General features: G+C 40.2%; 3 protein-coding genes across 5 annotated transcripts; 1 reads left to right on the top strand and 2 right to left on the bottom strand.

The window, feature by feature from the left end:
• Positions 1-31: 31 nt before the first annotated feature.
• Positions 32-5,118, top strand: b3gnt9 (UDP-GlcNAc:betaGal beta-1,3-N-acetylglucosaminyltransferase 9). Its single transcript, XM_061282495.1, has 8 exons — positions 32-188; positions 1,431-1,509; positions 2,440-2,713; positions 2,789-2,908; positions 3,513-3,821; positions 4,103-4,329; positions 4,401-4,656; positions 4,734-5,118. The coding sequence occupies exons 3-8, from the start codon at positions 2,615-2,617 to the stop codon at positions 5,076-5,078; spliced, it is 1,356 nt and encodes a 451-aa protein (XP_061138479.1). The 5' UTR covers positions 32-188; positions 1,431-1,509; positions 2,440-2,614; the 3' UTR covers positions 5,079-5,118.
• phaf1 (phagosome assembly factor 1) lies at positions 4,103-7,182 on the bottom strand. Its single transcript, XM_061282499.1, has 4 exons — positions 6,952-7,182; positions 6,596-6,654; positions 6,419-6,518; positions 4,103-6,057 (listed from the first exon to the last, which is right to left on the bottom strand). Exons 1-4 carry the CDS (start codon positions 7,057-7,059, stop codon positions 5,959-5,961), a joined length of 366 nt encoding a protein of 121 aa, XP_061138483.1. The 5' UTR covers positions 7,060-7,182; the 3' UTR covers positions 4,103-5,958.
• A 672-nt stretch (positions 7,183-7,854) lies between these two features.
• On the bottom strand, positions 7,855-24,059 carry cbfb (core-binding factor subunit beta). 3 transcript variants are annotated; one of them, XM_061282497.1, is made up of 7 exons: positions 23,546-24,056; positions 22,000-22,086; positions 18,892-19,008; positions 12,872-12,988; positions 12,626-12,721; positions 12,219-12,288; positions 7,855-9,247 (listed from the first exon to the last, which is right to left on the bottom strand). In XM_061282497.1, the coding sequence occupies exons 1-6, from the start codon at positions 23,621-23,623 to the stop codon at positions 12,259-12,261; spliced, it is 525 nt and encodes a 174-aa protein (XP_061138481.1). In that variant the 5' UTR covers positions 23,624-24,056; the 3' UTR covers positions 7,855-9,247; positions 12,219-12,258. The 3 variants fall into 3 exon arrangements, with proteins under 3 accessions (XP_061138481.1, XP_061138480.1, XP_061138482.1); XM_061282496.1 differs by having other exon boundaries at positions 7,855-9,242; positions 23,546-24,055; XM_061282498.1 differs by lacking the exon at positions 12,219-12,288 and having other exon boundaries at positions 23,546-24,059.
• Between the last annotated feature and the right edge of the window lie 1,355 nt (positions 24,060-25,414).

Genomic DNA, 25,414 nt, shown 5'->3' with positions numbered 1-25,414 from the left:
GCATAACCAAACCAACGTGTTCTCTAAAAAAAAAGACAGCAAACTCATTAGCCTTCTCCTCCTTCGCTGGCTTTCCTCTTTTCTTTACACAACATCTGCGAATCACATGTGACATGGCACAGCTGCACAGGACCAGCCCAGACTTTCTGATGTCCACCAGCGGACTTTATGCATCAAGAACAAAGAAGGTAAACAACAATTAATAGTGCAGTTGAGGGTAATTACACTGTTCATGTTACATTCACGCAGAGCGAATAGCATATAAAACGTACCCCTGTTCAAATGCCAGGTTTTTTTTACCATGTTAAAAAAAAAAAAGGAAACAAGGATAACCATTTTCAAAACGTTTTTCCACTTGTAATGTGAACTACAACGGTGGAATTAAAATCATGCCCATCACACGGGGATGGGTTAAATGCAGAGGACAAATTTCACCACACCCAGATGTGTGTGTGACGATCATTGGGACTTTAATCTTTAATCACAGGGAAAATACGTACATTCAGAGAGCTGGATAAGTCCAGACATTAGTAGTCAGCTATCAAATGGTATTTGAATTCTGTCCAGGTTATTTACCGTATTTTTCGCACCAACTGGCGCACTGGATTATAAGGCGCACCCTCTTTTTTTTTTATTTTAGAAATTATTTCATATATAGGGCGCACCAGATTAAAAGGCGCATAAAACAGAAGCTATACTGCAACAAACTGAGGTACCTCGAGGTGGTTCAGATCTGACCCACCCGTTGACCCTCTCAAGCATATTGTAGGTTGTCGGTCAGGCAAATTCGCCGTTTGACTGTGTTCTTTGTGATGTGCATTTTGAGGTACTCTGGGAACGCTGAAGTACAGAATTGAATACATGGATGAATACCCTCCTTTTTCTCTCATTTAGAACTTTTGTTAACACAAAGCTTTATATTCTGTATACCACATATGGTTTTGTCACAAAAGCAGAACTCTTTAATGGACCCAAAGCCCTCAATAGACTACTGCGTAGACTATCGTCACTTTGCCCAATACTATGAGAGTTCTATCCTTCTTTACTACAAACAAATTGTTGGGATCAATGTGCCCTTTTGCAGGAAAGTCCACATTGCTTTTTCCCCACAATGCTTTTTCCCCACATGGACCACACCAACCCCCATTCTGCTGTGTCTGCCTCAGTCTTGGCTGTTCCTCCAAATTTTAGCCACGTGGTTAGGGTTCAGAAAATGCTGCCTTCACGTCCTCCCCTTAATTTCCTGTACTGACAGCCAAATCCCATCACTACATTTTTAGCAAGTTTGAATATTTGCCAGTGGTATTGAACAATTTCACTTTCATTACTATACTTTAAACATTGTATTTCACAATTCAAAACGACATGTTAGCGAGGGAGCTGCAATGCAGGTTGTGTAAGAAAAATAATGAAAGGCATATTTCCCATAGCACTTAAAGGCAACAAAAGTACCAGTGAGACGCAGTACGTACAGATGTTTCCAGTTTGTCCTACCTTCTCCTTTCTCGGGTAAGTTTGAATCAACTTGTTTTGTATGTTATACTTACATGCTATTTAAAATCACCTTTATTATAAAAAAGAATGGTTATTGACGTAAAGCAGCTGAAATATTTAATTGTGCGTGTTTTCAGACTTTTACGTTAAACTATTCTACGTATGTGACAATTAGGGATTACATGTTATATATACTTGTATACATTTAGAGGTGATCCTCTAACAATTAATATTATGTTGACAAGTTGACTAATTATTCGGCACGCAAATACAAATGCTGTATTCACTTATATAAGAGCAGACACGCCCCCTTCATTTGTACACATGTAGAATTTGTACGTTATCAATAATATCGATTAACGCTGTGAATACTGGGGGAACGATTAATAGAGAAACAATGTGACAAATGTTTTTTCGGAGAAAGAAATAATTATTAAAAGGTTTTTTTTGGGTGAGCGGCAGGCGTAGATGTGTCGAACATAAAACTTTTAAAAACTACTGTCAGTAATTGACTATGTCACAGATTGAAATGGACCAGGGTTTACTCAGCAAAACAAAGTAACAGGCAAACTGACATAAAGTAACAAAACAACAAGAGGACTCACCGACAGGGACGTGAAGACATTAGGACATGAGGACAGCAAGACAGTACGACAACAAACGTGAAGACAATGATCCGACTGGAAGCGAGGGGCGGACAGGACTTAAATACACGACAGGTAACAAAAGGCAGGTGAGAATGATCACATGATCGTGGGCACACAGGAGGGGAGGGGCGAGCACACAGGCACACGGACAAAAACTATGACAATATGCACATAACCAAACAATCGGGGACGAGACGTGACACTATCTTGGAGTTCATATTAATTAATACCCCTGCAACAGTGCCAATGAAAATAGAGCCGTGATCCATCTGTCGTGTCTTTTTTTTATTTGTGTCAGGATGCCTGTGCTGGCTCTGGAGAAGAGGGCAATGGACATAAATTGTTGCCCAGACTCTCACATACTACAGAGATCATACATTTTCTAGGACAAATGGTGACGCCCTAAAAGCAGAGATGCTTAAGAGATCTCTAACTACATCACCCGCTGTTGAATGTGCTATTGAAGCCAGAAAATGGTGATGCTGAGGAGAAGGCGGTGCTACGTAAAAGGAGATGTTTTGTGCACGATGCTGCTACTGCTGCTCTTCTTCCTGTTACTTTATGCGCGACAGGTAGACTCAAATCGAATCAAATACCAGACTAATCGGCATAAAGCTCCCATTCTAACCGAGACTATGACGTTCTAGGCCCTTTTGTCCTCTGGGTGGGACAAGCCAGCATGGAGGCTGGATATTCTTCGTCCCACCAGCTCCAGTCGGACCCTGCTGGGAACAAACAGAGCCAGAGTGGCCCAGGGTGCCCCGGAGGTAAGATTCAAGGGTTGGTTAAGAGTCAAAGTACATTTTTGTATCGGGCCTCCTTATCTACAAATTAACTTCAATTTTGAATAACATTTAAATGTTGAAATATCTGTACTGGTCAACAGAATGTTAAAGTGGAAGTCAACACCAACATTTGATCTGTAATCATATGTTCTGTGCAGCCCAAATAGTCAAAACACGGTGTTCTGGTTAATGTTTTGTTTTCGTAATACGAATGAGGTCTCAGAACCAAACACAGCTTACCAGTTTTCTGAAGCTGATTGGTTGTGACCTGAGACCTTGCAACTATAATGTCATTTTCAGTTGACAGGAAGTGACAAAATAGCTGCCCCCCGAGACATTTTAAAACGGGTGAATTTTGCTGCTTAAATCACTTATTGCAGAAATGCACTATTAATCAGAATGCTCTGTTTAGACTGGTGGGTGCACATTCAAAATATTATTTTAAATATATTTTGGGAGTTTACGTCCTCTTTAAATAATATCTCAAATACAATCAGAGTAATGATTTTAGTCAGTTTTCATTGAAATGTCCGCTATCCTTATCTGTCCAAGTGAGCAGTATGCATTTAGCCCCTCTGATCTTCAGCTACCTCCCTGTGAACACAAGTCAAAACGCTCTCAACCCAAGTCCAAAGCTCAGTCCAAATCCAAAGCAAAGTCCAAGTCCCGACGGAAGGGCATCACACCAACGAAGACGACCGGCGCTCCTCTGCCGACATTGCCGCCGTTTGACTTTGCGGGTTACCTGCGAGAGAAGGACAACCGCAACTTTCGGCTGCTAATAGATCAACCACGGAAATGTCAGCTGGGAGAGTCTGAAGGAGCTGGAGAAAGCCGTGAGCTCTACATGCTCATTGCAGTGAAATCTGTAGCTGCAGATTTTGACAAGCGACAGGTAAACTCATATTTTTTTTTCTTTCATCCAATGATTCAATGTACTGACAAATTCACGTACTGAGCAGCACTTGCGTATTAGAGCCACACAAAGTTCTCCTTCAACTCACATCCCACCTCTGGGGCATTACCAATCACAACAATCATCAGCGCAGATCTAATTTCTACTATAGTGATACGATCACTGCCTTGTCTGACACTCGTTTCACCTCAATAACCTTCTCTGCTGGATGGGTTCCTTTTTTGTTTTCAAACAAAATGGAAAATTCTCTCGACTTTCAGGTGGTACGTAAGACCTGGGGTAAAGAAGGCAGGTCTATCCGCACTGTCTTCCTGTTGGGGGTCCCTAAGAATCGCACAGCCTTGCCTCTGTGGGATCAGCTGCTGACCTACGAGAGTCAAACCTTTGGGGACATTCTGCTGTGGGACTTTGAAGACACCTTTTTCAACTTGACGCTGAAAGAAACTCACTTTCTAGAATGGATCAACCGCACCTGTCCTCGAGTCAAGTGAGCGTGAGATTTACCTAAGCCAAGCAAGACGCAGTCATCGTCATTTATCGTCTGTCACTGTCATCTAGGTTCATCTTCAAGGGGGATGCTGATGTTTATGTGAATGTCGAGAACATACTGGAGATGCTTCAAAGTGAAAAGTCAAATGAAGATCTTTTTATTGGGGATATAATCGTCAACGCCAAACCCATTCGGCGCCGCACTTCCAAGTACTACGTGCCAGAGTTTGTCTACGGTAGCGCTTTGTACCCATCTTATGCCGGGGGAGGGGGCTTCGTCATGTCTGGCTATACAGCACGGAGACTCAGCGCCTCCTGTCAACAAGTATTTGCCACTCGCTACAAAGTCCAGTCATCTTTTTGGTCTTTTCTTTCACGTTGATATTTTCTCATGAATTCCAGGTGGAGCTGTTCCCCATCGATGACGTATTTCTGGGAATGTGCCTCCAGCTGATCGGAATCAAGCCATCGCGCCACCAAGGTTTTCGGACCTTTGGCATTCCGCGTCCATCAGCAGCGCCTCACCTCCAGACGTTCGACCCGTGTTTTTACCGGGAGCTCATGGTGGTTCATAGCCTCAATGTGCCCCAGATCTGGCTCATGTGGAACTTGTTGCATGACCCCAAACTGAGCTGTCACAACAGGTCCAGACTGACATCAGGATCCTTCAGGTGGAGAACAGGCGATTTAAAAGGCGAGGGGGAGTCTGACTATGAAGAAGAGGGAGTGTTTGTCACTCATGATTAAAATCTGGAGGAAAGATTTTGAATAAAACCATGTGACTGCGGATGGTGATTTATGAGAATTTTTTATTTTGTATGTTCTTGTGGTTTTGGCATGTTTGTTTCTGAGTCACTGACTTTGAATTACTGTTTGTGTTATCCCTTTAACGGCACTTTTGATGGTTTAATAATGCCCTGTAACATGCAAAAAAAAAATTTACTTTACAAATGTTTGTCACATCCATATTGTTTATTTATTTTTTATGGACGGGGTGGGGGTGGGGGATAAATATCCTCATCACACAATGAAAATAATCTTGGATGTTAATGAACTGAAAAACGCTGAACTTTGAACTCACTTGGCAAGTAATATGTGTGCTTTGTTGATTTGATAGGAGATGATTCGGCAGGCTAATTCGTGCGGGGGATCATTTATGGGCGTATTGGGAGTGACAAGGGAAGCAACGTTGGCAAAGCAATGGTTCTGCTTTAAGAGGCGTCGCATGTGGCCTGGCCAATGAATGTTTTAGTCCTTTACTTTTCAAATAACTTTTGGATTAGACAGCTTTTGGTGTATCAGTCCTCTGTAGCATCCGATGGTTCTTTCTGGTTTGATTGGCGTCTTCCGTTTTCCTTTTTTTTATTTGACAGGCGTCATCTGCCGGTTGGCAGTGCAGTTGGTTGATGATGATGATTCCGAAGATCAAGCCAAGTTTCTCTCGTGTTTGACTTTGACCACAGCAGTTTTTCCACAATGGCAGGACATTGCAATTCTTTCAAGCCAGAAGGCCAACAAATGGAACTGTTGCCATTTGTGATTTTAATGCTGTGTTGTTTTTGTGGCTTGCTTGATTTCAACGGTGCTGAAAATAAGCCAGAGTGGAATGCAATGTCGGGTTTCTGGTTCAGTGGGAGCTACTGCAACCGGCCTCTGGTTGGGCTTCACTGGTGGTCAGTGGAGCACCATAGAGCGTCACTGATGCTATGTGGTTATTCTGCATCACCTGGAGAAAAAAATATGAGAATATGAAAATTAGGAAAATGCCAGAAACACGTCATCGATGGGGAACAGCTCCACCTGGAATTCATGAGAAAATATCAACGTCAAAGAAAAGACCAAAAAGTCCGGACCAAACAAGCGGACTAAAGGACTTTTCTGCTCTGAATACAGTACATAACCGGATGTGAGCAAGCATCAACAAGTAAACATCAGACATCAGCAAATGTGCGTGACAGCAGCCAATCAGACTCGAGCTTTTCCATCTCGCCTGGTTTGCATGTTGAAAAGATAAACAGAAAGTAAAAGACATAACAACTAAACATTGACATTCAGGCGGACTCAAATTGCATACAAAATAGACTGACCTCAAAAATCATCCTCTGCAGTCCAAAGCAAAATGTAGAGCCAAAGGGGTTGTTGGCAGACGAGGACTTGTCAACTAGATTTTTCTTTTTCATGGTGACACTACGACAATTATGTACTTGCAGTAAAAATTTATATGAAATCCTTTTTTTGGTGTTATTTCACAGAAAAAGTATTACCTAGGAAGCACAACAGGCTTTTCCATTGGGTGGCCCAGCACTTCCTGAACCTGATCCCACTGGTGATGAAAAACAGACGCTCATTACGTCGTGTTAAGTTTACAAGTCAAAATGCTAGAGGAAATAACAAAGCTATGATGTCACGAAGCAACATTAATGACCACTAAAACCAGGGGAAAATTGCTCAGGAAACCACTGGAAAATTTGTATGTATGTTTTGGTTGTAAATGTACTAAATCTTGTGATTTTTCAGAAATACATAAAACCCATTTTCGTAGAGATTGCAGAAGAGTCCAATTTAGAGCGTGTTCTTTCGATCAAATTTCAGAGAATTGTTTATAAGTTTAGTGACTGACCTTGCTGTAAGCAGTTAGTATGCAGTCATCGGTCTGTGAGTCAGCTCCTCCGAAGACAGAAAGCAAATCCAAATTGATAAAGTGGGTAAAATTAATCAATAAAAGCATTACCGATGGTGACACTAGTTTGTTCTCCTGCAACTTGCGTTCTCCCGATTTGAAAAGGACTGGTAGAGACAAGCGTGCATATATCGACAACTGCAGTTTTTAAGCGGTCACCAACTGTATCATTCTCACCTCGTATTTTGGAGCTTCATTCCAAAAGTCAAGGTGGAAGGGGAATGACAATCCTCGAAAGCTGAGGTGGAACAACTGCTCTGCTGCATTGTAAATTGTAAACTATTTGTTCTATAGTGGGGGCAACAACTTGAGAGTTGAAATGGACTCCACTTGAAAGACACAGAGTATATAGCCAGTGAGACACATTAATAAGAAGACATTAAAAGACGGGCTGATTCCATTACAGGTCAAATAATTGCAGCGGTGTGGCTAAAAGTTGAATGTCGTCTCCAATGCAACATAAAACGAACAATGAATATTATTTTTGCTGTAAATGAATGAAAGATATTGTGACCATCTCACCTGTTCATTGTAAAGCACCTGGACATTTTTGATGATGCGGCACTCTTTCTGGAGAATAGAGATGGCCTGGGCCAATGTCATAGCAAATCGGGCAGCAAGAAACCACCATCGAGGTCGAGGGTCGCTGATGATGTACTAGGAGTATGAGGACTTCTGTGCAGGTCAACTTTTTATTTTATTTCATTGTAATTTCTTTACCCACGTAGAAAACACGTATAAACATTTGTGAATAAGCTCCATGGAGAGTTCTCATTAAAGAGTGACCGCTGCACAAAACAAACAGATTTTGGTTAAATAAAAAAAAAAACACACAAAAACACATTTGGCTATTTAAAAACATTTATGTGACCTAAAATCAGAACTTTGGATCCACATTCAAAGCACAGAATAAAACATACAAAACAAAGAAATGCAGAGGAAAATCTAACCAAAACTTTTTGGTATTTGGTAAATTCCAAAATCCAACTTGTCAGACAAAACACTTTTGTTTTAGTCACTAACAAAGATAAAAGATGGGGAAAAAAGATATATATGATTAGGAGCAAGAATATAAAAAGTAAACTTTGTGACTGACGCACACACACACACACACACACACACACACACACACACACACACACACGCACACAGGATAATTAAACACATTTCACGAAGCTCGTGCTGTAACAGGAAATTGTTTTCTTTTACTGCATTCACACGTTTACAATCCTCAATGAGGAAAAATTGGAGACTGGCCAATGAATATATTTAAAGTATAAAAGATCAATCAATCAATATTTGTTTTATTTTGGTGTTGATTAGCCGGGTCATGTGACTTTGAGTCACCCAATGATTCCTCATCTGAACCTTGTAAAGCGAGTGCTGTGATGAGAAATAGACCAGCCCATAGAACAGCCAACACAAATAGGTAGCCCTCAGTTTAGTTTCATGCAAACAAAATCCATGTGAACTTGACTTGATTGTATCACATAGTGCAAAACACAACCTGGATGACATGTTATGGACCCCCCCCCACACACACACACACACAAAAAAAACCCACATAATTTTCCATAATTGTTTGTTGCTACATTACCCCTGACTTAATGTACATTTTTGGATGGTTAACTCACCAATGTGGTCATTTGAGAAACACTTCAAACTACCATAAAGAAAAAAATAATTCTTTTGGCCTCTCTCCCTCTCATCGACCTCCCTTTCATCCCAGCAAGGTGATTGTCGGTCTCAGAAAACAGCCATTTTTTTTTTTTTTCGTTTTTAACGTTGACATTCTAAGTTAAGGGATCGCGATGACCCACTGACATCTCCCACATTTATTCTTGATCAAAAATATATTTTGGGTATGTGTAATAAGCTATTAAAACCGAAGACAAGATTTTGCATGACTTGATCTTCAGCTCTTATTTACTCAGACATTAGTCACATTTAAATGTGATCAAATACAGGTGTTCTTATTCTTTTCTCTACATGGTTTAACTAATTACCTATATTCGAATGTCTACTTAAAGTAGCTGTTTCATTTAAAAAAAAATACTGGAATAAAATGAGAAAAAGTCTTCATTTCTTTTTAGCTAATTGTATTAAAAGTGAACGGATGCCAGCCTGAGTTTCCTCTTCTTTTTTCTGCTACCTGTCATCTTCCTCGGCACATCTTGTGTTCCGTATCCGCGCTGGCGATGTTTAAGCGAGGGCTGGGGTCTTGCTGTCGTCTGTACTAGAGTGAGAGGGATGAGGGGACGACAGGGAAGAGAGGAAATTTTAGCCCAAGAAGGTGAGTATGATGGGTGGATGAAGATTTGACAGAGTCAAACAGAAAGAAAGATATGAATGATAGCAAGAAAGGATACAGAGTGAGGAGAATTGCATTAAGTACAAAGTTTTAGAATTTCAAATGCATCAGTCGAACTGCAAGTTTCTTTCGCCATTTAGCTTGAGAAAAGCTGATCGAGCAGATCTAAATCAATTCCACTAAGCACCGCTAGAGGTTACAAGAGAGCTTTTTAAAGGCACTTCTGTGTCGACACGTTTGCATTCTGACAGATTTAGCAGGATGTCTGGCGCTAATAAACGCACGCGCACACACACACGAGCACACGCACATCCTCGCACACACACACTCGCACACACAGCGTCATTAGATCATCAGAAATGATTGGCATAACTTTCGAAGTATATGATGACAACGAGCATGGGTCATGGCCTCCTCTTGCTGTAAAAATACTTGCGGTTACGTGTTTACACTCGTGATAGCCGAGAGAATTGCAGACGGAGGGTGACGGGGAGGTGTGAAACTGGGCACAAGGGGTGAAGCAGGTAGCAGGACGACATGCAGACAGAGATAGCAAATGGGGTCATTAGTTCAACTGGAATGCCATAATAGCAACATATCGCACAGTCGCACACTCAAGCTACAGTATGTCACGGTACAATTTTACCTCCTACCAGTCTGACTGACTCGACTATCAGTCTGTACTCCAGGAAAAGCACTTGTCAGAAATAGAGTCCATTGCAGGCTGTCTGTCTTGTCGTAAAGCACGATAATGTTGATTTGATTTTTAATTCTGTCTTCTCTAAATGACAAAGTTCATTTTTTTTAAATAAAAATACTCGCTGTTTTTGCCGTTTATGTTGTTTATGCTGTTTCACGGGGCGGTGTTTCTCTTTGTAGGAGCGAGCACTCTAATCATAAGGGCAAGGAGAGCTTTCTCTATCGATCCATACACAAATTGAAGCCTGCTAGTCCGGTGTTGCCTGCTTAACCACAACTCAATACTAGAGAAGTAAGCGAGTGTGTGTGTGTGTGTGTGTGTGTGTGTGTGTTCAGCAGTGCAGCAGCTTTGCTGTGTCTGCAAGTTTTGCATGCATCCACTTGAACAATACAAATGTGAGACGAAGCATGGGGGCTGATGTCGATCGATACTAATGATATATTAATGCTTTCTGGCCTAGATTATCATTTACCGCCAAATTCTTTTTCTGCTGTGTGTGTATGTGTGTGGGCATTGCAGCCATTAATCATTTTTACAGATCCCTTTTGACCTTGAATACAGTAAGTGGCCTGCTTTTGGATAAATGAATTAAATTATGTTTTAGTGGATTGTTGTCTTCAACGAGGAAAATTAACAATTCAAGAATATTTTTCTAAAAATCACTCAACTGATTATTTTGTGTATTACAATGCAATGTAATATAGAAATTAGGGCACTGTAAGACAGTGAAATTCTTCCAAAATTAATATATCAGGGTAAAACATTGTTCTATTTTCGATAATATTTTCTTATCTTCTTCAGGGTCACGGGGAGATGGAGCCTTTCAGGATATAACACTGATTTGTTTATTGATTTATTCAAACTTGACGCTTAAATAAGTTAAGCAACATTTACATGCGTGTAATTCGCTGTCTTGTATAGGTTCTTTCAGGGGTAAGCCATGGCAATTCTATTGATTCAATGGGAAACACGAGTTTTCTTCTTCTCTGTGCCTCAGGGAAGAAATTTGAGATCAGTTAGATGAAATGTGACCTTGAAAAAATGCCTGACTTCCTCCCTTTGTACTTTACTCATCTGATGAGTCTGCTGAGTGCCTTCCTTTCGCCCCACTCTAGTTGCTCTTGAAACACGAGCAGCCACTTTAGTTGGGTCTTGATGAGTTCTAGCACATATTTTAATCTACTACTTTTAGGGGAAACAAGGTGGCGTCGTCAAGCGATCCCCGGTTTCACTTTTTTGGCTCAGGCATTCACTGTGTGGCATTTGAATGTTTTTCTTTCCTATGCTTGCAGGGGATTTCTCCACATACCTCCCCAAAACAGACATATTAGGTTAAATTGATTACCTCTAATAGTCAATTACGTGTAAATACTATGTGTGGTTGTTTATCTATTTTTGCTCCACAATTGACTGGTGACAAGTCTAACTTGGACCATGCTTAAAATCTTCTGGGGCTGGCTCCAGGTCAAAGGTGACCCTTATGAGGACAGGCGTTAAAGAAAATAGATGGATGGATGCAGACAAGTGGAATGATAGATCCCTAGAGGTGCTTCCGAACCAGTCCTTTTGCCCTGGATGAGAAAAGTGCCCTTAGGAGACCATCTTTTTTTTTTGTCATTAATATTTGGTAAAAAAAAATAAAATAAATTATATTTTATGTTTTAAAATTATGTTTGTCCAAACAAATGCTGATTTAATTTAAAATGAACGAGAAACTGAAGAATATCTTTTTTTTCCCCCTCAACTGTATATTTATCAACTGTGTTTATTAGGTTAATAAATTAAAAAGAAATTAATCCATGAGGTAAATTTATCTACAACTGATTCTCCTGATAGTGTGAATAGTTTTGCCATGGGGTGCCCTATTTTGGCTTGAGCACATGCCCTTCAAAATGTCTGTGCACGTGCCTGGATAATTCTTTTAGCAGATACGTATGGTCTTGAATCAAGTAAGTATGCCATTAAACAAATTATGTAGTATAGTCTCTGGCATAGTTCAGATGTATTACATCAATTCAAATGCATGCTCAATGAAAGGCACATATATTGTCAAGCACGCAATGAGCCATTCCGCAGAAACACAGCAGAAAGTAACGGAGGACACACACATAAACATGCCCACACACAAATACACAGATCCCACAGACGCACAAGATGGTTTAGTGCAGCACAGTGTGATAAATAAAGTACACAGACCCTGTTGTTTTCTGCTGGCTGTTTGTCGGTCTGTCTGTCATCAGTCCCAGATTTTAGAAACTACAGGGTCCTAAAAAAAGAAGCAATTCAGGGTTCAATTTTAGGACGTGCACTTTTCGTTGATTTGACCGAAATTTATAGTAAATTGCATTGAGTCAATAAATATGTTTATGATGTTTATAACTGAAGAATAGAAGAATATTTGACACATGTACGTATAGAACTTACTGTAACGCAAACACAAAATACTTAAAAAAATTATTTCCTAATAGATATGTGAAAAATGTTCAGTGTAAGAACCCTTTTCTGATTTGACAAATTTCAGGTAGAAAGGCACAAACATACTGTTACAGTAGTGAGTTTTACCGTCCGAGCATTCCTGAATTTGAAATCTCTTGCTCTCTCACCTCTAGATCCTCTCTGTGTGATCGCTCTCGCTCTTCAAAGTCTCTGGTTCTGCGTCGAGCCTCCTCGAACGCTGCCTGAGCCAAAGCGTCCTCATGCTATGCACACGCAAGCAAGCAAGAATGTCAGAGCAGGTTGCAAACAAGTTATTTTCGGAAAAAAACCTGCGTGAGATACAGCAGTCAGAAATAACGTGGTGCATGTCAGTTGAGTTATCCACTATTTAAAGACAATATGTGTTGCGGTACCTGTGCCCTCTCGTCATCATATTCCAGGAATCCCATCCCATCCAGTCTTTGTAGGTCAATCCAACCTCTCCAAATCACGCACACTCCATTCAAGATCATCGGAGCCTTCAAATGGACCTGAGAAAACAAAGAAGCAAAAAAAAAATCTCCTTTCATTACTTCAACATAACCACATATACAACATGATGTTTTTAATCTTTTTTTTTTCATTGAAACGTGATTTTTTTTGTTAAGCTTGAAACTGATGACGTCAAGGTTTTTCTAATACATAAGTGTGTTAGTAAGTTTTCTGTGGTGCTTATCGTTGTCAAATCAAGAATTTAGGAATGAATCAACAAAATCAAATATCATACACGCTTTTTTCGGGGGACATGAGGCAGCACCAAGCGCCAGTATTTCACTCAAGCTATTTTTGGAGGAACTCATACAGGGACCTCTTTTACCACACTGCTCAGAGGACGTAGGGGGACCGCACCCCACGAGGTTGGCGAGGTTGTGGCTTTTAGTATAGTTTAGTACAGATGTGCATACGACAATGATAGAAGAGAAACATTTGTAGCAGAAAGGGATAGATGGCTTCCAAATCATTCAAGCTGAAGTAGAATGGTACTTTCAAAAGAAAACTTCATTTTGCCTGACAAGAAAAATGTGCATGTGTGTGTTTGTACTGTGTGTCTGCATGAGGGGAAAATATGCAGAAACGGTCCAACCACAGACTTCCTCTGAGAACCATGTCAACCCCCACTTCCATTTGCTAACGCACGCACACGCGCACACACACACGCGCACACACACATAGACACACACACACACTATTATTCCACTCTATATATGTTTTGTGGAGATACTTTGCAGTCTTTTCTATTCTAGTTTGAAAAATTTGTAATTTTCCCAAATGGCATGATTATGGAAGGGGAAAAAACATTGTCAGAATAAATTAATAATGCCCCCATAATCTAAATTATAATATCCACTATATCCCCAGAAATGTAATTAAAAATTGAGAATGATTGAGGGGAAATCAGTGATTTATGTTATTGTCATTAAATATCGTCAGCTAGTATAATGACGGTTAAGTTGGAGCAAATATGGTTGTAAATTTATTTTTGTTGTGAAAGCAAATACGACTTTATAGCACTTCATAAAAACGTGTGTGTGTGTGCGCGCGTGTGAGAACGTACATGCACGAGACAGTGAGTGTGAAAGAGATCAAGAGTGAGTGTCCTCCCAGTCAGCATCAAACTGCCCATAGGACACAAAATAACGCCCACGAGCTGTGATGGCACAATAGGCATCTTTGTTTTCCAATTCTAGAGAGACAGTATGTGGCCCCAACACATGTTCACACTTCCATCACACAATCTCATAGATTTGTGCATATTACGACCACTGTCCTTTATTTACAGGTGTTGTGTCAATTGAGCAATGAGTCACTCATGCTTTTCTTTTTCTTTCTTTCATTCTTTCCTGCTAGGACATTAAAGAACATGACCCAAGTATTTGTCTCATTACTCATCCCTGATTCACACACACGTTGCAACGCTTTCACATGAACATGACACCAACAAAGTGCAGATGTCACGTCAATTGCGATGTTTGGTGACTTAATCACACTGGTCATGTGGAACTCAGGCTGTGGAGATTCTCTCTAGAAACTAGAGTTTTGAATTTAAAGTTAAGCTTGTTGGGAACAACCACGCACACATGCACACTGTTCCAAAGTCTCTTGTTTTTATGAAAGTCAATCGAAAAGAAATGGCCATGATTACTGTTTTCAGTCGCATTGTGTGAACCCACAGCATCTTTTAACCCTTTTGTAAGAAAAGTTTGTTAATTTTCAGAGACTCAAAGTCTCTTCTCCATTTTGTCAATGCCAACTTGTATCTTGGGCCAAATTAAAACACTGAAAACATTTCCCATATGTTTTCCATTGCGTATTATAATGGTAAAATGGTTCAGCGGCAGTTTGTTTTTCCATTGTGAGCCTGTTTACATTTGGGTTCCTCTTTGAGCCAAGTGCTGCTTGTTACTTCCTATGGCTTTCACAGACATGGAAATGTTATGAAAATGAACACAGACTGTACATAGTCCCGTTCACTTAAGTTTGAATGTGAAGTGTAGTCACTAAGAGGGAAAATTTCAGTTTAATCCATTTCACTTCCTGCCAACGGCAATTTTTTTACATGACATGGTCTATGGTATCTTCTGACAAAACTAAAAGGTTTGCTAAAAATATGTGGTCAATCATTTTAAGCCTAAGGAGGAAATATGAAACCTGGATGGCATGTGTTTTGTGGTGCACTACTAGCCTTTGCTAACAGGGAGATCCAGACAGCAGCAGTAACAGAAGAAAGCAATTAGTGGAGGAGACTTTGATGATGTCACTGACGGATGAAGAACCCTTGGCACAGCTTCTGTTCCAAACACTTCTTATCTGACACCAAGGCCTTTCATTTAGTGATTCATTTTAACTCCTGTCACATGTTTGTGTGTGATTGTGGCAGAGAGATTAATAGCATAGACAAAAAAAAACACATGCAGCTAGATAAGAGTTTACGAGAAGAAAGAATCTGAACAAAGCCTAACTTAATAAAATTACAATCAACCCCTTCTTTTTACAGAAAGCATGGACCCAAAAAAATCAGACCTGTTATGTACCGATAGGGGCTTAATATGTACTTTTTGTTAACATATTCAGATAAAACTTTAAATCACAACATTTACTGCAATTGACTGGTGACCCCACCTATTGTCGAAGGTCACCTGGGATAGGTTCCAGCTCACCCGCAGCCCTATTGAGGGCAAGTGGAAATGGTATAGAAAATGTATGTGTGGTCAAATATATTTCTCAGTTGATCAGTGTTCAATAAATCATAGAGCGCTAGCAACTACCGTTATACTCCGGAGCGACATTTTCACATTTTTGGGCATTTTATGGCTGGTGCGACTTATACTCCGAGCGACTTACAGTCCGGAAATTACGGTAAGTTGGCATGTCAACCATAACAGCACTGGAGAGTTGGTCGACTGAAAAGAATGATCAAAAACAGGATTCCTTTCTGCTGTTTTCTTTCCTCCAGACAAAACTGAACTCTTTTCAACATTCCTATCACACAGTTCAAAACAATTACAGAAAAACAGCCTCTCTTGTTTCAACCCTGTTTCAAAATCATAACCTCCACATGTGAGAACTGCACTTATCTATTTGTAGGCAAGAATGATGCTGCCTATCAGCCTCAAAAAATGCTGAAAGTGAAAATATATTTATAAATAGCTGGACAAACATGTCTCTAATTGTGTGAAGGCGATGGCCATGTTAAAAATGTACTATTTTTTTAAATGCATAAATATTTTGCAAGTGTGGATTAAAAAAATATGGAACCGTGACACTCATGTATTGAAATGAACCGAATCATAATATTTGTGTACCGTCGCGCTGTATTTCTATCGTGTGTTGTGCAAAATGTTACAAAATATCTATTCACGTTTTACTTCCACAACTTCATATTATATTTTTATGAAGGCATTTAAAGATTTTTTTTTTTTTAAATAATCAAAGAAAATCCTGAAAATGGCTGTCTGCTCAAAATGTGAGCAAAGCTTAAAAATAATGTGCCACAAATTAACATTTCAAATATATCAAGATAAGTCCTTCTTTCCTGAATAAAACCAGAAAATTCTTTGATGTGTGTGATTTGACTAGAATTCGTCTTTCCTGAAGAAAATCAGAGAAACAGTTTTGCAAATTCTTTCACGTGTTATTTGACTAAATGAAATCCGGTGTCTGAGATGACTACAAAGCAGACTATTGAGACGTAATGAATGCCTTCCTCTTCCAACTATTCCTTTTCTTCTAACAGAGCATTGCCTCTCGAAAATAGCGGTAACACATTGACCTGTCTGTCTCCGTACGTCATAATATTAACCTTACATAAACAACTGCAACCTTATATTTATACTTCTATTTAAATAGTCAAATAATGTGTATGTGACTTTGTTTTTGCAAAACAACTGTGCAACTACTTTATGGTGATATTCCTGGCCTCATTAAAACTTCATAGAGCTGTGAGCACAGTTGAGGTAACAAAGAAGGCGATATCAACTTCCTAACACACAACACACGCACACACACAGCCCAAAATACACTGCATGTAGTAATCTTCCCTCTCTCATTCTCTCTCTCTCACACACCCAATTACACACTGCAACACTCATCAACACAACACTCAGTTGCAAACCATCAGTGCACTCGTGTTAAATAATTGAGATTAGTCCGTCAGCCCTGGGGCAAGGAGGTCCATCGATTCGACAGACTGCATTTTTAATGAGCTGCCAGCCAGCATGCATTTCAGCTGGCCAGTGTCCATGGAGCGGCCTTCTGACACACGCACGCACACACACACACACACACACACACACACACACACACACACACACACACACACACACACACACACACACACACACATGCACACACGGACACGCGAGTGAGGTGCCAAGGGAGACAATTAACAATCACAGCAGTAGCGTTGCACTGCTCTCTGCACTAATGCCTTCTGGTCTCTTTAGGTTATTTAACTTTGACTCCGATTTCGACTGAACCCAATCACCCTCATGAATGGGAGCTCAGCAGTGATTCCACCTCTGTGATTTCTACTCATTGATCGTCACAACAATCCCTGGAAAGATTGGATCAAACAAGATTAACATTTGACTCCGTGTCATCCAGCTTTCCTTCTGATGAATTTATATGGAAACGGTGATGGGCTGACTTGAATGAGTACAGTGAAAAAGTACTTTGCCCTTTTCTTAAATTCTTGTTTGTGTTTTTTGCATAGTTGCTCGCCCTTTAGTGTTCAACATCATGAAACAAATGTAAAGATCAGACAATGATAACCCAACTAAACATCAAATGCTGTTTTTCAAATGCAACTTTCCACAGATGGCTAAAATGTGGCCTACTTGGCCCTGTATGGAAAAGTCATGAACGAAATAACAACTGAAATAAAGCAATTTCTGGCAAGAAGTCTTTCACATAGTATCTGTGGGGAAATCTTGGCCCCTCGTCCTTGCAGAATTGCTTTAATTCTGCAAAACTGGAGGATTTTCCAGCATGAATGGCCTTTTTATGGTCATGTCACAGCATTTCAATCGGATTGAAGTACCAACTTTGACTTAGCCACTCACTCCAAAACCTTCATTTTCCTCAAGCCATTAGTTGAATTGGCGGTGGTCAGTCAGTGACCTGCTGAAGAAACGAAGTCAGCTTCATCTTGAGGTCATAAACAGAAAGCTTAACATTCTCCCTTAGGATTTTCTGGTAAGGAGCGGAATTCATGGTTCTGTCAGTCACAGCAAGTAGATCCAGAGCATCACTCTGCTTTTGGGGTAGTTTTTGGAGTCTGGTAAGATACGCCACAGTTCCATAATTTATTTATGTGTGTGTGTGTGTGTATCTCCTAAAACTTTGTAAAAACCTCTACACCGATCAATGTCAATTACAGTATTTCTCATCTGTTGATTTTTTTCCAGATCATAGCATTTTGTTTCAGCTTTTAGAAATATTTTCCAAACTTCATTTCGTCTGACAAGTTCTATTCAAGTGATTTCTTGCCTTAATTAAGTCAGGAGGTAATCAGGCTTAGTTGGGTGTGGTGAGTAAAAATGAACTCAGCTTCAAAAAAATAGATTAGACACAGTTCGTAATACATAATTTAACGAGAGGCAAGCACTTTTTACACACAATGATGTTGAATATGTTGTTTTTCTCCAGTCAGTTTCAAAGTGTGTGAGAGTGATAAAAGTATCACTCAGTACTACTAAGTATATTAACCAATGCTCACTCTACATTACCCAAAAATATATATATTCTGGGACACAGAATAAAAACTTATGAGGTAAAATAGGCATTTTAATAAAATGTTGTCTACCATTTTGGCATGCAACTCACACCAGCACTTCCTTGTATGTGACAAACAAATGAGAGACTGTGCTTATGTTTGTTTATATATAAGCCCTACCTTTCCCGTCTCTCTCTCAAAGTCAACATACTCCCTCGTAGGAACCTGCCTCTGATCTCCATGCAGGTTAGCTGGAAAGAACTGGAGGGAGAGGTTGGTGCCTGTTGCTACAAAGGCCTGTGGAGAGAAAGAATGAAAGGACTGGTATTAGAGAGATAGAAAATAATGACAATCCTAATATTTTTTGAAAGTCTGAAAAGGAAAATATAATCTATTAGTAGTATTGCAGAACTGTTTAATGCAGCGCTATTCTATTAGCGGCCCATGGGCCACATGTGGCCCAGAACCAACCCCCGAGTGGCCTACCCTTCAGCCTAACCTGCCTGAATTGAATTAAAGAGATGCAGAGGGTATGTTCTTTGCAAAATGTCAAAAATTCCTACAATATTTGATATCGTGAACGCAACATGCACGTAGTTTCCATTGATAACGGTGTTGTTTTGAAGATACTGGATTGGAGAAAAAGTTCGTTTTAACTATGAAACGTAAAATTGACCATGTAAACCTTCAATATGCAAATATGTATGGTCATTTCTTGATTTGAAAATTTGGCCCAAATAAAGTCGTAATTCAATAGCCCCGGTATAATTGACGTACCAGTAGATAGCGTTCCGGACATGCCTTCCAAAATATTAATTAATTGTTAATTTTCTCATAAATTGAGAAGAATTAAATCATATCACCTCACCCTAAATATCAGCAATGTGTGTGGAATATGTTTTCTTGAAGTAAAAGGAATATGACATATTATTGAGTTCTGATGTTGGATACCTTGAGGCAAATTGTCTTAGCTTTTAAGGTGGAGTTCACTAAACTGATTATTTTCTCTTTTCTGATGAATTAAATGTTCCAAGAATTTGACCTCTATTTAGAAAAAGCTTCAGGCTCTGGACGGAGAACACACTTACACATGTTTTCTTGCACACGTGCTGAAAAACAAATGCGATTAAAAATCGATTGAATGCACTGCTCTGTCAGAGTGCAACGATTTGTACAGGCAGAACATTAAGTAAGAAATTTCCATTTTTATGCATCTGTGTGTGCGTGTCTGTTGTCTGTGTGTGTCTGAGACAGATCAATACTAAGGGCATTTCGGTCGGATCTTAGCTGGCTCTGTATGAATTATGTACGGTGTCATAGTTGCGAGGACGAGGAGAGAAAGTCTGAATTTAAAAGACAGGGTGAACATGTAATGAAAACATTGAAAATAAAATCAGAACGAATGACACACACACATGCACACACAAGCGTCACACACATTGAGAGAATCTAAGAGCACCCAAGTCCTAATTTCTACCCTATTGGATTACAACATCTGACAGTAATTTGCTGCCTACTACTGTGAGAGAAAAGGAGGCAAGGAGGGAGTGCTTGAGAGCAAAGAGAGGGAGGGAAAGACAGATGGAGTGGGTAGAAGGAGGAACACAGAGAAAGATGAGAAAGAAAAATGGAGGGAACATGGGCAACGGCAGTAAGGAGGAAGAAAGAGAAGTTCAACGGAAAAGGGAAGCGAAATGGAAATAAGATGGCAAACACGGCATGAAAATCAATAGTTGTTTAAACGCTGGCTCATAATGAGTTTACAGAATGTGACTTTGAATAACTGTCCCGTCTATCAGGACCATAAACATTTTAAGATTATTTTATCGTATTCACGCTAGGTATATGTACCTTTATGGCAAAAGGCGACGAGACTTATTATTCATTCGGATAGATCAAATGTAGTAATACGAGACTTTGAGACACAGTGCATCCACATGACTTGCATCCATATTTTTCTTAAATATATTTTACATTGTTTTTAAACTGTAACAATGCAATGCAATTGCCTTTCATTTAAAATGTTAACCTTTTGATGTGCTCCTTATATTGAATATACCTGGTTGGTTGTGCCTAGTGTACCTAAACAATTGGCCAGTGGGTGTTCTCCAAAAGCATCAACTTGATGAAGATCTGGCTGTGTCTTTGCATCTGCTACTTGCTCACACTGATTGTGAAAATAGCAGGGGGTCTTTTAGAGATATAGCAAATCAGCGACATGATGTCACGGCTGCCGTCGACTAAAGCGTTGCCGTCAATTTTCACAGCAGTGAGGGAGTTTATAAATACAGCGAGGACAGACCGCCAGACGCACGCATCCATGGATGAAGAAAGACAGCAAAACTAGACGGGCTCTCTCACAGTGTGGTTTTGCCAAACTTCACAATATTTTTAGGACATAATTGATTGGACATGATTTTAACAGGCTCAGTCAGTCTGGTGGTAGAACAAAATGAATATACAATGTGTGAGTGTTATCAAATTATAAACCTATTGAAGGCCACATTTATGTTCTAAGAGGTTGTTCTTTGCAGAAGAGCTGAATTCTATCAGCTCATGAAATTATCCATATGATTACACTTAGGATTTACTAATCAACAGTGATACAGTTTGAAACAGTTTGGTGTTACCATTCCAAATTTTAATTATCCTCACTTCTTTATTTAGACCATGTACGAGCAGTAGTTGTTTTTCAGCCTTCCAGAATACAAGTGAAGAAAGACAATAATAATAATAATAATAATAATAATAATAATAATAATAATAATAATAATAATAATAATAATAATAATAATGTTAGTAACTGTGATAATTTCGTCACTTTAATTGCAATATGAATTTGTCGAACCATGACTGGCGAAAGCAGTACACATAAAAATACAATACAATTAATTCCAGATCAGGGAGACAATTTCAAGCTCTGTAAGAAGATGTATATATTTTCGTACATCAAACGAATGCTTCTTTTCTTGTTACCATGTTGACAAAGACATAACACGATACTTATTAAGAGCAGTATTAGTCCAATTTGTTGCCCAGACAGTGTGATGCAACCAGAATCTGTCCGAGTAATCATGTGTTTGATGTCTGGGTCATGATTGCTGGGATCAAGCAAGAGGTAGCTGTCAAACCTGATGAGATGATGGACAACTTGACTACTTCCTGGTGCAACACTATGCAATTAATCTAAATCTATCTATATATTTTTTTTTTGGGGGGTACATTTATCATTACATTACATTACATTAATGCAAACAGGCAGACTGTGTTTTGTTTTGCGCTACTTACTATTTCTGACCGTCCATCTCTGCAGGCGTTCTGGAATCGGGCTTGTCTCTCCTCATGGGGTCTGTCCCTGAAGCCAGTGTATTTAATCTGAAAACAAAACATCGCAATCTTGAAAAGCCCGGCGACGATAGGCAAAGTCAACACCTAACCTGCTTTTTCAAGATAAACCACAGGAATTTTGATTTAACACCATCGTGCTTTGGTTCCAAAAGAAAAGGAAAGGAAAACAATCTGAAGCAACGTTCATCACTCTTCATTTGAGGTAAAAATAAATGAACTTGTAGATACCGTTTATGTCAGGGGTCACCAAACTACGGCCCGCGGGCCGGATACGGCCCGCGGGACCGATTAATCCGGCCCGCCAACCCTGAATAAATTGTATTATTAAACTTTTTTTTTTTTTTGCTCATTTTGCCTGCAATGACTGGGTTTCCCCAGTAGATGGGGAAGCTCGCCTGCGCATTTACTACCGGAAGCCGTGTCAGAAAGCTCGGTGCACACTCACAAGTGCGTGTACGGACATGGCGCACTCGCGCTCTATTTGTATCAGTCCCGAATTTAGAGCGTGGGCTGTGACGACAGCATTCTTGTAATTTGCGCGCTGAGCTTTCAGATGCAGTTTTGCCCTAAGGCCACCCACAAACCTTCCCCTGGAATCCTTCCGTTAAAATGTCGCCCAAGTAAAGCAGGGTGAACACAGTGCCGAGCGTTTAAAAGAGTTGCCAATTTGGCTCGACGTACGCGACGTGACGTTCAGCCACATGAACGTCAACATCTACCCGTCACAGATCGAGGTAAACGGACCAACACCTCGGATCTCGCCTAAGAATTGCCACAACAAATTTTACTCCAGACTATGACGCACTATCAAACTAAAAACTAAAAAGTGTCTACAAGCCTACTGGAACCTACAAAAGGATTATAAGGAAGGAACACAAGAACTTTAAGAGACTGCTCATATGTGTCAGAGAGGTTCTGCTCTGACAACTGAGCTGAACTTTTATCTGTTAAGATTGTGCATGGCACAACAGAAAGTTAATGTTCCATGGTTTTTTTTCTATGAAGAACCCAGAGAGAGTTATTTAGTTATTATTTATTTCCTGTTTTTTCTGTGAAGAACTCAGAGAGGGTTTAGTTATTATTTATTTCATTAATAGTGTTATTATTTGTTTCCTGACTTTTTTTCTGTAAAGAACCTGGTAAGGGTTATTAAATAACCGTTATTTGGTTATGTGTGGCTTTCTGGAAAACAATAATTTTTTAAGCTCCCCTACGATCGTCACACTTTTTCTGTTACAAACTGCCACCGGCCCGCCATCAGAGAAGGGAAAGGTTATGTGGCCCTCACAGGAAAAAGTTTGGGGACCCCTGGTTTATGTAGACGAATTTTCAAGAAGGTCAAATAGCAGGTATGGTAATTATATATATAAATATTTTTTCAACTTGAGGCCGTAATTACCTGTATTTGCAGAGCATCAGACTTAGTACAAATACATTTAATATCAGCCAGTCAGTATGTGTGTTTATTTCCGCCGTGCGCGCTCACCTCACACTCCCTGCTCAACTTGCGGAAAAACTCCTCATTCTCAAACTTGCTCCTCTGGTCCGGAACTACCCGCGGCATCTTTCCCACTGTGGATTCCTCACTTTTTCCCCGCTTTGTCCCCCCCTCACCATCAACCAAAAACAAGCCCGCGCAGTCAAACTTTTTATGCTGCTGTTTCTTCGAGTCTTTCAACTTCCCTTCCGTGTGTTAGTCGGCTTGTGTCTTCCTCCTCGTGTGGAGAAATTTGTATCCTTCTTTCCACGCGCGCGTGACTAAAATGATTTTTGCTGCCCCTATCGCACCCTATTTCTCCTTGCCTCCGAGTGCGCCTTATTAAGTGACCCACGTAGACAGAAAAAAACGCTCAAGATCAATTTGACCGCGTCTCTCTCTCTCTCTGTCTCTCTCTGTCTCTCTCTCTCTCTCCTCTCTCTCTCGCTCGTTCTCCTCCCTCTCAATGTCTCTTGACTAATCTTTCTCCCCGAGCGTCTTCTTTCTCTACCTGCAACTTTCAAATGCTCCTCCCTCCGTGGGCCTGGCCAAACTTCACACATTAAAGCCCCCATTTCTTCCATTATTATGATTATTATGATTATTATTATCATAATTATTAGAGAAGCCGCCTATGTAACAATGAATGATCACGTGACGCCGAGCTATTTTACCAGCATAAGGGCGTGCCCGTACGTTTTATTTATTATGGTAGTCCACAATGTTTAGTTAGTTGTGATACTCAAAATGTTTACAAAAGCCAAAACGACTACGCGCAGAGCCCATCATTTCGTCACGATGGCTTTTCAAATTTCCGCATGGCCGTGAAGGCACCCAACGCAAGTCTACTTCCTGGCTCCGCGGAGTCGCTCTTGTGACTGAACACCCAAAATACCAGCCGCCCCCACTACCCCCATTCACAACAATACTACAACGACACACGCTGCTCGGCAGGTCACTGCGCATGCGTGCGGTCCCGAACCGCAAACTTTATGGGATCCATATGTGAGGGGCGCGCCAAGCAGGGACGCTATTTAAAGGCTCCCCCACAGCAGAGTGGAACAGACCTTTTGAGATGGAACGTTTTTCAATTGTCTGTTTAAAAATTAAAACTGTCAACTGCACAAATTTGGTTTCTTGTGCAAATGTCAGAGTCAGAGGCTCAGAACACGGTGTTCTTATAATGAGTCGGTGGAGTTACTGTATTGCTAATGTGATGGGCCAATGGGATAATTTAGAAATATATAATAGCGACATTGGTTACCACGTCCGCCTTGCAGTTCAGCCATTGCGGGTTCCATTCCCGCTCCGGCCCACCTTGTGTGGAGTTTGCATGTTCTCCCCGTGCTTGTGTGGATTCTTGCAACATTCTTTCTCGATCTAAAGCCGTATGAAAGTTTTGAAACACTCCACCCTCAAACACACATAAAAGTGTATGGAAGTGAGTTGTGTCCAGTCAACTGTGTGAATATGAGACCAGACTGCATGCACATCAGAATTGTTCACAATGGTAACCGCAGATTATCTGACTAATTGATGAACCTCTTACTGCATCACCAGCTAGAGCTGTTAAATCACTCATGCGCTGTTTGGCCTGCAGCAAACATAGGCACAAATGGCCGCTTTGAGGAACTAAAGTTGTCGGCTTTGTCTGTAAGCGTGATCAAGTAAATGAAAGAAAACTTACTGGGAATCAATGACATGAGTCTTTCTTTTTTGTAGAACTATTGCGAGCATATGCTCCAGCCTCAGGCACAAATCCCCTAAAAAGTGCTTGTCATCTGCTCACTCCATACAAGTCGGACAATTCCCCTGGCTTAAAAAAAATAGAAGATTGAATTCTTGTATTTCTGTGCCATGAATAATGGGATCATGTCA

The sequence above is a fragment of the Syngnathus typhle genome, linkage group LG7 (assembly GCF_033458585.1).
Source record: "Syngnathus typhle isolate RoL2023-S1 ecotype Sweden linkage group LG7, RoL_Styp_1.0, whole genome shotgun sequence".
Lineage (NCBI taxonomy): Eukaryota > Metazoa > Chordata > Actinopteri > Syngnathiformes > Syngnathidae > Syngnathus > Syngnathus typhle.
Note: the sequence above shows the minus strand (reverse complement) of the source record. Positions and strands in the feature narration are given on the sequence as shown.

What these genes read in the sequence shown, in the direction of transcription:
- phaf1 (XM_061282499.1), bottom strand. Translation starts at nt 7,059, where the DNA reads ATGCTTTTATTGATTAATTTTACCCACTTTATCAATTTGGATTTGCTT. An exon ending in AAGCCTGTTGTGCTTCCTAG is followed by an intron (nt 6,519 to 6,595) that starts GTAATACTTTTT and finishes TAATTGTCGTAG; the next exon opens with TGTCACCATGAAAAAGAAAA. An exon ending in TGCAGAGGATGATTTTTGAG is followed by an intron (nt 6,058 to 6,418) that starts GTCAGTCTATTT and finishes TTTTTTCTCCAG; the next exon opens with GTGATGCAGAATAACCACAT.
- b3gnt9 (XM_061282495.1), top strand. Translation starts at nt 2,615, where the DNA reads ATGGTGATGCTGAGGAGAAGGCGGTGCTACGTAAAAGGAGATGTTTTG. An exon ending in TGTTACTTTATGCGCGACAG is followed by an intron (nt 2,714 to 2,788) that starts GTAGACTCAAAT and finishes ATGACGTTCTAG; the next exon opens with GCCCTTTTGTCCTCTGGGTG. An exon ending in CAGATTTTGACAAGCGACAG is followed by an intron (nt 3,822 to 4,102) that starts GTAAACTCATAT and finishes CTCGACTTTCAG; the next exon opens with GTGGTACGTAAGACCTGGGG.
- cbfb (XM_061282498.1), bottom strand. Translation starts at nt 23,623, where the DNA reads ATGCCGCGGGTAGTTCCGGACCAGAGGAGCAAGTTTGAGAATGAGGAG. An exon ending in TTGAGAGAGAGACGGGAAAG is followed by an intron (nt 12,989 to 18,891) that starts GTAGGGCTTATA and finishes TTGTTTTCTCAG; the next exon opens with GTCCATTTGAAGGCTCCGAT. An exon ending in CACACAGAGAGGATCTAGAG is followed by an intron (nt 9,248 to 12,625) that starts GTGAGAGAGCAA and finishes CTCTCACTCTAG; the next exon opens with TACAGACGACAGCAAGACCC.